The 12,197-nt window shown below is 40.6% G+C and overlaps 1 protein-coding gene across 1 annotated transcript in view; it reads right to left on the bottom strand.

The window, feature by feature from the left end:
• The window catches only part of ect2 (epithelial cell transforming 2), a 106,395-nt gene that overhangs the window by 42,794 nt on the left and 51,404 nt on the right, over window positions 1-12,197 (bottom strand). Inside the window, exon 20 of the mRNA XM_080032528.1 lies at window positions 692-811. Within this exon, the coding sequence (XP_079888654.1) occupies window positions 692-811 (120 nt within the window). The remainder of the gene's footprint in view (window positions 1-691; window positions 812-12,197) is intronic.

Raw genomic sequence — 12,197 nt, forward strand, 5'->3', positions numbered from 1 at the left:
ATAAGCCAAAAGTTATTGCTAAGACAGGTGCCTTTCTAAAAAAGGTCCTACCATTGTTTAAGTAGTGTTTTTGTTTTCGCCCATGCCGTGCACCATTGTTTTGTTTCGTTATTATTTGAATGGTGTGCTCCATACCATGTACTATGGTCGAGAGCCGTTAATAAATAAATTAAAAATGAAAATAAAAAGTACTTTTAGCCAACTGTTGTACTTCTAAACAATATTGAATGTGGTTAAACTTTTTTTTAAAAATAAGCATGAGGAGTTTTGTCATGTGTTCAGAATGTTAAGAAAATCTCTTCACATAGACTAGCATCTCTCTGCATCCTACAGACTGATAACAAACAGTTGACAAACTTCATAATCACTGTATCGCTTTAGAAAATAAAACTGGATCCAAATTTCTATTTTTTTCGTCAAGAAGAAAAAGAAAAATCATTAACATTTTTGCGGGTCAAGAGGTTAATATATATTCTAGCTTACTTTTTTTAAATTAATTGATTGTTGTCTTATATGTTGTGTTTACATTGTTGTGCTTTGTCCTGGTTTGGGGATTTTGGGAATTTCCTGATTTTTTTGCTTTGAATTTTTGTGTAAAGTTTTGATCATCTCCGTTAAGCACTTTGTAACCGTTTTGAAAGGTGCTATACAAATAAAGATTTTTCTTATTCTTCGTATTATTAGCTCTCACCTCGAGGCAGTCGTTGAAGAGGAAAAGTGTGACATGTTCTCCACGGTCACATGGCTGGTCTCCCAGGGCGATGGTTTCTACTCGGTGAACAAGACTACGGTGGGACGAAAGCAGGTTGGCCTGCAGAGAAGACAAGGCACATACAGTAAGAGTAGAGTGCTGGACCAGACAGACAGACGGAGACACAAACACACAGACAGACAGGCAGGCAGAAAGAGAGAGACAGACAGATGGACAGAGAGACAGACAGAGAGAATAGAACCACGAAGGACAGTTACAGTGGCTTGCAAAGATAATCATACCCCTTGAACTTTTTTTTTTCCAATTTGTTTTATTGGGATTTTATGTGATAGACCAACACAAAGTGGTGCATCATTGTGAAGTGGAATGAAAATTATACATGTTTTTTTCAATTTTTGGGCATACACATGCGCCTAAATATCTGTGGAGTTCACCTAGATATTTTCACTGGTCGCACAAGTGCACCTAAAATGTACAGTAGGCTATAATGTCATATTAAATGTAATATCTAATGTTGCACGATTACTCTATTTGCAATCGCAATGTGAGCTAGTGCAATTACATAAGCGCACAAATGGCTGCGGTTGCGATTTAATATATTTAAATGCGCATGCGTGTGTATGTAAACGTTCCAACCGCTCCTCTCTTCTTTCTGCTAGCGCACATCGGCTCCTCTGACAGTGTATGTGTGTGTCGGTGTATTTGTATCACCTACACGGCGTGCAGATAGCAGACTAAACATGGATGCCCACGCGCAACAGCATTATGGCCGAGCCAACGCTGAACTGTGGCGGAAAACAAACCCAACATCTGCTCTATGGGGATATTTAGGATTCAGGTACGGTGTTGTTGAACAGATAGAAGGGCTGTTTAAAACTAGGAAAGTTATAGTCGCTATGTCACGTGGCAACACGGCCGGCCTATCAACACATGACAGCACAGAGAAAAGTCAGATGTATGCATGAGAGTGAGGGTAGTAACGATAGACCAACTCACTATTCGATTTGTATCACGATTTTTGACCCACGATTCGATATATACAACGATTTTCAAAATTTGAAAAGCATTTCATTTAAATAACATGAATAAAAAACATTTAACTTAATGTAACATTTAATATCAAATAACCTGAACAGATTTGAACACAAAGAATAGCTAAATGAATAAATAAATAAACAAAGATTTGCGATTCCAGTTTCGATACGCATAACGTTACAGCCCTAAGTGAAGGCCCACGCAAGTTTCAGGAAGTCAACAGACACTGCTACTGTCTTTGCACTTAAGAGAAATGCATTTATTTTCATGGGGAAAAAACTTTTTGTTTTTTTATAAAAAAAAAATTAAACTATAATTTTTATTATTTTGAAAACTGTTTAAGCTACTACTACAAGGTTTATTTTTATATTTTCAGTGATTCTTAATATATGTATGTTTCAAAATGAGATATACAGGTTTCAAAACTATCAATAATCTCACATTTTCCTTGAAAACCAAGCAAGTAGAATCATACTACCATTTATTTATTATATCTCATCACAAATTGCCATATTGGCCACTATAATCGCAATCGCACAATTTCTCCAAATCATGCAGCACTAATTGGGTGCACCCAAAATATATGCTGGTGCACCTAGATGAAAAATTTAGGAGCACCTGTGCAACCAATGAAAAAGTTAGTCTGGAGCCCTTAAATATACGGAGTGGACTACAAATTAAAATAATCCTTCGTTTTGGGACTACCGGGTTAGCATGTGAAGGAGAAGGACGTGCAGCGCGAGGGCTCCCAAGCGTTCACCATTATTTGACATATTTTAGCACCACACACTACTTGAAATACGTTTTTTTGCTTGGTTATTGCGACCACTGACTGTTTGGCGTTGATGGGCCGCAGCAGGCAGAAAGAGAAAAGGCAGAATTCGCCGGAAAAAGAGGCAGCCACGATGTCGCACTGTCATGGCGGAGACGATATCCTGCCGCAGGACCTCGACAAGCTCCGCGCTATGCTGCTATCCGACCTCACAACAACCCTTACTACAACCATGAAAATGGTAGTGAGTGAAGCCTTGAGGCCAATTTCCGCTGCCTTAGATGCCGTCAAGTCGACCACCGCCATGGAGACAGCCCTGTCTGACCACAGCGACCGGATCACCGCCCTCGAGCAGACATGTGCTCGTTTGCAGTCTGAAAATACACAGCTGATGGCTAAGACCGAAGATTTGGAATCACGGTCACGTCGCAATAATCTACGCGTGATTGGAATCCCGGAGAAGACAGAGGGAGCAGACCCAGTAAAGTTCATGGCTACCTTTTTCACCGAGGTCCTCAACGCCGGCTTCTTTTCCTCCCCACCGGTTCTGGATAGAGCTCACCGCATCGGCCCAGCACGCTCGGCGGAGGAAGGCAGGTGGTCCAGACCGAGAGTATTCATTGTCCGATTCCACTACTTCAGCGATAAGGAGCGTGTTCTGAGACGAGAGAGGGACGCGCAGCAGCTCAAGTACCATGGACAAAATGTTTACTTTTCCCCCGACATGACCGCCAACATCGCTAAGAAGAGAGCATCCTTTGCCGGTGTGAAACGCTGCCTCTACGAGAAGCAAGTTAGGTTTTCCCTCCTGTTTCCTGGCCGTCTGCGCGTGGAGCACCGAGAAGAGGTTTTTTGAGTGCCCAGGCATTTTACGATTCACACTTTTCTGCTTGCTGAGGATTTTCAGACTACTGAACTCTCCCATCCTGTAAGGTAAAAACAGACTTTACCCTAGATATTGGCCACTTAAAGAATATTTTCCCAGCTGATGTGTGTGGGTTTTTTTTTTTTTACATTTATCTAGGCTACTCCATCCCCACACGGGCTTCAGGATACTATTATAAACCACACTGTTTTAGTGTTGAACGTTAATAGGGTTTCCCAGCTGAGTTGCTGTGTTTTTTTTTTCTTTTCTTGTTTATTACACATTGTTTTGTCGATCACTGTTATCCGGCCCCATCCAGTCGCCCAGAGTTTTATTTTGTTTGCCGTTAATAACATGCATAAACTATAACTTATAACAGCGATCGGGACTGCATGTAGGCTACTTACTCACACGCGTGATTCACATGAACTCAAATAAACACGTTTCACATGTGGAATGATCGATTACTGCGGCAACATGCACGCTCACACACATGACCGAGGGAGAAGAGAAAGGAAACTTACTAAACAGACTCTCCGGCCGACTGACGTCACTGCCCTAACTGACAGTTATCCACACGGAATAAAACACATCTTAACACTCTGTAAGAAATATCAAACACTAATTTATGAACTTTGGGGCCTTTTCTACACACACACAGACACACACACAAACTGCAATCAGGTTGTATTCAGGAATGCAAAACCATGGATTCACCAAATAAATGCCATTCTATTGCCTATGCTATATTTGCTCAAAGACATTGGAATAAACTTGCAGTATTTACACCATCATTTGGATTTTCAATTAATAAAAAACTACATTTAAATGTATTCACCTTAGGGCTGGGCGATATGGACCAAATCTTATATCACGATAAAGGTAACTTTATATCACGATATGGATATATATCACGATATAGTATTTTTCCTTTAAATTCAATGGATTACAATAGCCGTACTGAACTTTAATCACAGTGTTTCCCCCACGTTCATTCAGCAGCGGCGCAGCGCCGCTGCTGAATGAACGTGCGCCACTATAAAAATCCTTCTCCTCCGCATTTTCTATAATTTTTTTGGTACGTAGCTCCTTTTAGAAAATGGGCCGCGCGTAACGTAAATTGCGCACCGCGCGTAACGTAAATTGCGCTGCACGCGGTACATAATCACGTAGCCAACATCAAAGAACAGCGAGTGTGGCAGTTGTTGGCAGTAGTAGCCTACACGGTTGCAAAGTTACATTGCAAGCGAGTGAAGCGGAAGAGCGAAGAAAGAAGGAAAGAGAGAGAGAGAGACAGAGAGAGAGAGAGAGAGACAGAGAGAGAGTAAGTTGCTAAAATGTGTCGCTACATGACCACCAGTGTTAAAAACCCTCTGAGCCCTATCGTAATTTTATTTTATTTTATCTAGGCTATAAACCGCAACCTCCGTCCCGTTTTTCCTCTAGTAGACTACAGAGTGTGTGTGTGTGTGTGTCAGTGTGTGTGTGTGTGTGTGTATTTTCGGGAACTTTGAAAAATGAATCCATACTGTTAGATCCGATGTTGTTCTTTATTGCCATATAAAATCCGTTTTCATCGCATATTTTAGTTAGGGATTTATGCTAATGGCCTGTAAGCATGTGGGCATTAGCATAAATGCAGGGAAAGGGAAAAAGCCTATGGACTTTTTAGAGCATGAATAGTTTCTATTATGTATAACTTATATTTATTTTATAATTTTCGCATCACTTATTGACTCCCAAGACAAAGAAGAAGTGTTTTAAGCAATAACAAGCTCAATCAATTTGCCTTTTTATGTAATATCAATAAATAATTGTGAGATATTTTAAGCTTTTTTACTGTCTAATTGATAATTTCCTACATTCAAACAACATCACTGCAGCACACATATTCTGATAGTCCAGGTTGTGACCCAAATAAATGATAGCTTGACAGCTATGCATTATAGGGGTGATGAATGCAATCTTAATAAGAGAATAAATCCAGGTAAACCAAAACATCTCAAAAATGGCTTAGGGCTCAAAGGTTAAAAGGCTGGTACAAGCTCTTAAGGGATGTACTGTGCACAATGTATATATACATAGTTAAATAATATATTACATTTGCAGATGAGTCTAAAAAGCTGGGTGAAAAAGAAAGGCAGACGGGGACAATGGAGGAGCTGAGGTTAGTCAAGCAAAGTCTAAATATACAGCAAAGCAAACTTTCAAGCTAATGAGAATTTTCTTTTGGATTTGAATGCATAATGCTAGGTGATATTATTTGAACATTACAAATACATGTATATAGGGTAATTTGAAGGAAACAAATAAGATTTCTAGCATTTCTTACTTGTTGTTTAAGTGCTCTGCTTTATTACAGAAAATACAGGTAGACCAAGTAAGGGAGGAAAGAGAAGTGACAGAGAAGCAAGGAGAACAAGAGAGAGGGTGCAGTGGTAGATCCTGAGAGGTGTTTTTGTCCAAGATTGCAGGAGATTTAATTTTTGAAGAATGTGTCTTATGTAAAAAACAGTGTGTAGTGTTTTGAAAGAAGTGTGTTGGAGAATTTCAAACACAGTGCAAAGCTGTGTGTTTGTAGGGTTGGTGCTTTTGTTTAGGGCATGGTTACAAAAGTCAGAGGTTGTAATGCTTCGGGCATAGCAACCACTTTTAGTGTTTAAGCATTAGGCAAAAATCTGTAAATAAATTGTGCAAATCATTTTTGCCTTGTGGCACTTTTTGTTTAAATATTAATTTCTATACAAAAATGTCAAAATCTGTAAATGAAGACACAAAAGGCAAAGTTACAACACCAATAATCCTATCTACAGTATTACACAGGACTGTGTGAATAGGATTTAAGTGCATATTCTCCTCTCAAAGTGCACCAGATTCATGGATTCCAATGTACAGGGTACAAAAAAAAATCGGCCGGGGGGGCATGCCCCCTAACCCCCCTAGAGGGTTCGGGGACCACAGCACCGCTGCTGAAAAAATCCTGCGGGAAACACTGAATCACATTAGATTATTTTCATGTTTTGCTTGTAATTTAAATGTCCATACAAAAGAAAAACTGGTGCAAAATACCACACCAGTATGCCTTTAGTCAGTCAGTGCAAAATAAAAATTACAGCTTCAACCAAATAGCCTACATTTTCCAATTGATAGTAGCCTATATCAAAATAATTAAAGACTTGAATTTTCCTGCAGTATTTGCTCATCTTCATTTAAAAAAGCTGTCAAAATTAACTAATGAGCACATGTCTGGTAATACTTTAACTCCAGCTTCAACACAAATAATATTTTCAAGTTTGGCATGTTATAAAGTTACATAAAACCAGCCTTGCTGGCTGTCTCCAACAATAACAGCACTGGGGTGAAGCCCTGAGTAGGCTAAAGATGTCATTATTAGCCAGCTAGCTCACGAGAGCTAACCTATGTAGTTTGCGGCTTAAAACAAGCCAACTCTGCGTCACGGCAACAGCACGCTGAAGCAGCAAGCAAGTTTCCTTTGCCCGATGATATTTTTGACCGTTAATACCAGCTGCTCTGCCACCGTGACACGGAGTTGGTTTGTTAACTGTAGTGATGGCGCACCGGAGCTAGACAGCTAGAGCAACAGATGAGGCTTCTTCTGTTGCGGGTAGAGAAGCTGTATTGCAGCCCAGAACTCTGCTGCAGAGCCCCCGTGTGGCGCGGCGGTGTAACTGCAGTGTAACTGTAGGGACTCGGAGGGACAGCTGCCTCCCGCTCTATCTATGCTCCCGCCACATGAACTGTTTTTCTCCGCGGTATAAACGGTATGGCCAAATCTCTCCCGGTAGACACTTCCATATCGTCCACGATAGGATATCGTCATATCGTCCAGCCCTAATTCACCTTATGTCCTTTATCTTTCAATTCATACAACAATATACAGAGAAAATGGTAATTTGTTGGGCCTATTTCGAATGGTAAAATTAATTGTGATTAATCCACAGAATCCTGTGATTAATCTGATTAAAAATTGTAATCGTTTGACAGCCCTAGTTTTTTCACAATTTTAATCTCTATCTGCCGATATTGTGTTCCTCCAAGAAACTCACATTAGACCATCAGAGCGGAACCGACTGCGCTGCAGATGGGCAGACCAGATATATATATATATTTTTTAAGATATTTTTTGGCATTTTTTAAATGCTTTATTGATATTGTAGAGACAGAGTTGAAATGGGGCAGAGAGGGGAGTGACATGCAGAGAACGACCGCGGGCTGGAATCGAACCCGGGTCCGCTGCTGGCCGAGGCCCATGGGGGGGACGCCCTACCAACTGAGCTAAGGGCGCCCCTAGACCAGATATTTCAATCCACTTTTTCAAGCAATAATTGTGGCAATTATTATTAAGAAGAGCATAGATTTCAGACATATCTCTACAGTAAGTGACCCAAATGGTTGTTTCCTTATAGTAACTGGGTACCTTTGCTCTGTTCATGTAAGACTTCTTAACATTTATGGCACAAATATTGATGACGCTGCCTTTTTCTGTAATACCTTTGATATGTTACCCGACCTTTCGGGCACAAATGTGATTGCTGCAGGGGACCACAATGTAATCCTTGATTGACATATGGATAGGTCATCAAAGAAAACAAGCTACCCTTCTAACTCATCTACAGTTCTGAAAAACTTGATTTCAACTACTAATTTAGTTGACATCTGGAGAATACAGCACCCCACAGACAGAGACTGCTCCTTTTTTCCCAAAATGCATAATTCGTATTCTCGTATTGATTATTTTTTATTAGACTCAAGACTCATCATACCCAACATAATAGACACCAAATATCACAACATCATGATCTCGGATCATGCCCCAGCGGCCATTATTCTTGACTTTGGGAGATCCAAACAGCGAGCTAATTGGCGTCTACGCCCTTCACTGCTCAACGACAGAAATTTTTGTAAAAATCACTGAATATTTAGAGACCAACGATACCTCGGATGTCTCTGACTCCACCTTGTGGGAAACTTTTTAAGTGGTCCTGAGAGGTTATATCATTCCATATGGAGGGTCTTTAAAGAAATCTAGAGAAAGACGTTTATAGGATATTGACTTGGAGCTCACCTCGCTGGAGAGATTATACAGAAACAAGAAATAACCCCGAAACTCTGCAAAATATTATTAGTCTTAAATACGAGTATAACACTATTTTAACTAGTCAAGTGAGTGATCAGCTTCTCAGACTTAAACAACATTATTTTGAATTAGGGGATAAACCACATACCTTGCTGGCCCGCCAGCTCAGAGGGCAACAGGCCAGCAGATCCATACATACAATAAAATCTAGCAGAGGTGTGGCTTTAACTGACCCGAAACAGATAAATAAACGCTTTAAGGAGTATTATCAGGAGCTGTATAAATCCAAAGCTAATGGTGATATCGATGCATGGTTAAAAAAGCTAGACATACCAAAACTAGACAGCGCCTCCCGTGAGGCCTTAAACTCTGAACTGTCCCCTGCAGAAATCGCGGACGCTATCAAGTCGCTGCATAACGGCAAGAGCCCTGGGCCAGATGGCTTCGTAGTTGAATTTTATAAGAAGTTTGCTGACCAAGTAACCCCGATCTTGCATAGAATGTTCTCCCACTCAACCGATGCGAATAGGGTCCCACCAACACTGTATAACGCAAACATTTCTCTCTTGTTAAAACAAGACAGAGATGAAACTAACCCGTCCTCATATCGACCAATTTCTATGCTTAACTTGGATTTCAAAATTTTTACAAACATTCTGGCAAATAGACTAAACAAATTTATAGAATCCATTATTCACACAGATCAGACTGGGTTCATCCCCAATAGGTTTTAATTTTTTAATGTTAGGAGAGTCCTAAATATTATGTATAACAAATTTGACAACTCTGCCAAACAAGCTGTTCTGTGTCTGGACGCAGAAAAGGCTTTCGACCAGGTTGAGTGGGGGTACTTGCTCAAGGTGCTGGAGGAGTTCGGTCTTGGGGCCCCTTTTATTTCCTGGGTGTGTTTAATATATGCCCATCCCACCGCCTCCATTCTAACAAACCAGGAAAGATCCACACCCTTTGCCCTTCAGAGGGGCACGCGCCAGGGTTGCCTCCTCTCGCCGCTCCTCTTTGCGTTGGCCATCGAGCCCCTGGCTATTAACATAAGAGGGCACGCACTTCTAAAGCCAATATCAATAGGTGGGATGGACCATAAGATCTCTCTGTACGCAGATGATCGCCCTCTTTGTAGCCGCCCTGAGAATTCCATCCGCCACCTACTCCAGCTAATTAATTATTTTGACGACGTCTCGGGTTACACCATAAATTGGCAAAAAAGTTAACTCTTGTCTTTAACAGCAGATCTGGACCCAACATTCCTAGCCAGTACGTAGTTTAAAACAAATCTGGTCAGTATAAAATACCTGGGCATTAAATTATCTAAAAACCCAAAGACACTTTTTAAGTTAAATTTTACGTAAAGATTGAACAAACTAAAGGAGAACATAGAGAAATGGAGAACATTACCGATCTCCCTTATTGGCCGTGTGAACGCAGTAAAGATGGTCTCCCTGCCAAGATTTCTGTATCTATTTCAGAATGTGCCAATTTATATTCCTAAATCTTACTTTAAGACAATTGATTCATTATAATGCCTTTCATTTGGAGATATAAAGCACATAGGATCTCAAAAGCCCATCTTCAGAAACCCAGGGAGCATGGCGGACTGGGGTTACCATGTTTTTTACATTATTACTGGGCTGCCAATGCTAGAGTGATGGTGTATTGGCAATGTACAAATGAAAAAGGCATTAGATCTGATCTGCCCCCCTGGTTGGCAATTGAAAAAAGCTCGGCCCCAAAAACTTCTCTACTGCCCTCCTTTTCTCTTCTCCCAGACCGCCTGCCTCCTTTAGAGGAGACCACTTTACCTTGTCCAATGGTCAGATAATTTGGAACCAAATTAGGAAGGCCTGTGAACTATTGAGCACGACCATACATGCCCCAATCTGGCATAATCATGCCTTCCCCCCCATCGTTCACAGATTCAGAATTCAGAGATTGGAGTCGGAAGGGAATAGTAACAGTTGAGGACCTTTATATAAATGGTCACTTTGTTTCATTTGATCAGCTAGTATCAAAGTGTTCACTGTCGAAAGCTCAATTCTTCAGGTATCTACAGTTAAGGAATTATGTCAGACAGAATATACCATCCTTTGAATCCCTGCCCGCAGATGATTCATTGTCCAAAATTGTACTGGGCTCACCAGAAGCTAAAAACCTGATTTCATCTTTTGTGGGAATATTTTTAGACCGGCAGGACAAATCTACTTTAAAAATAAAGCAATCCTGGGAAAAAGACTTAAACATTGGAATAGCTGACGATGTCTGGGAGGGAGCACTAAAAAGCATGAAGGCTTCAGTTAATTAAATTTAAGGTCACACTTAGGTTGCACTATTCTAAGGTTAAACTGCAAAACATTTTCCCAGATCTTTCGCCTTTATGTAACAGGTGTAAGATTGCAGAGGGCTCACCGCTTTTGGGAAAGTCCAAATCTTTACAACTTTGGTGTTTTGTATTTCAATGGTATTCTAATGTTTTAAATGTTTCTTTAACTCCTGATCCGGAAACCGCTCTGTTCGGACATCCATGCATAATCATAGTTTATGGCAGGGCTATTCAATAGGCGGCCCGCGGGCCAGGTGCGGCCCGCGAAGGAATATTTACTGGCCCCCGCCTTGACTACCGACCGTCCCAAAAAAAAAAAAATTTTTTTTTTTTTTTTTTTAGTGGTGCACAATCAATGTACTAGCACGTGTGATGTGTGCTTTTGCATGGTCATAACTGCACGAAAGGCCGCGATCTGCAGTAAATAAATGTGCACATGTGTCTCCAAGCTTTTCTCTATCAGCTGCTCTGTGTATGCAGCTTTGCGGGCGCAATTGTACCGCAGTGTAAGTGTATTGTCCATTATTTGTATTTAGTGTGTCTGCATAATATTGCACCAGTAGAACTTTGCATGTTTGCACAAAATTTGTACCTTCACATAGCAAACAAAATTGCACAACTGTAAAGTCAGTGTCTGTAGTTTTTTTGTATTCAAATAAGCAGTTGTTTATTTCTGTACTGTGCATTGGCATCTTTGAGCAAAATACAGCCAAAATGTTTGCCGGGGCGCCCTGCGCCGCGCCTCCCATGGCCCTGGACAGTGACCCCTTGACAAACACATTTTTGGGGGGAACCACTGTAAGGTGTTGCACTTAGAGTAGCCTATATTTATTTATATGTTTTTTGATAAGCTGTTGCACTCTTAGTAAACCTAGGCCTACCTGTATTTTGATAAGCTGTTGCACTTAGAGTACATTTATTTCTATGTATTTTGATAAACTGTTGAAGAGTTAACCTATTGTGTTTTCCTGAACTGATAAGATTGTTAAACACTTAAACAACAGGCAACCTATGTTAATCAAATATGGATTTTTTTTTTGATAAGCTGGTGAACTCTATTTGATAAAATAAAGACAATATATGCACTCCTATGTCGTTGTAGTGTTTTATAGTATATGTAGCTATTGATGTGATGCTCATCAATTTTAGGCATTTTTTTCTGGCCCCTCATTTTGGATCATTTCCACCAACCGGCCCCCATTCAAAACTAATTGAATAGCCCTGGTTTATGGCATGGTAATTGCTGTAAAGATGTATCCTGAAGCTGTGGAAGTCCGACTTGGCCCCTCAGTTCGATACCTGGCTGAGGGAACTGGTGGGCATTCTACATGTGGAAAGGCTAAGATATGAGCTGTCAGGCCACTCCCATAAATTCCCCGC

The sequence above is a fragment of the Ammodytes marinus genome, assembly GCF_949987685.1.
Source record: "Ammodytes marinus genome assembly, chromosome: 8".
Classification (NCBI taxonomy): Eukaryota; Metazoa; Chordata; class Actinopteri; order Uranoscopiformes; family Ammodytidae; genus Ammodytes; species Ammodytes marinus.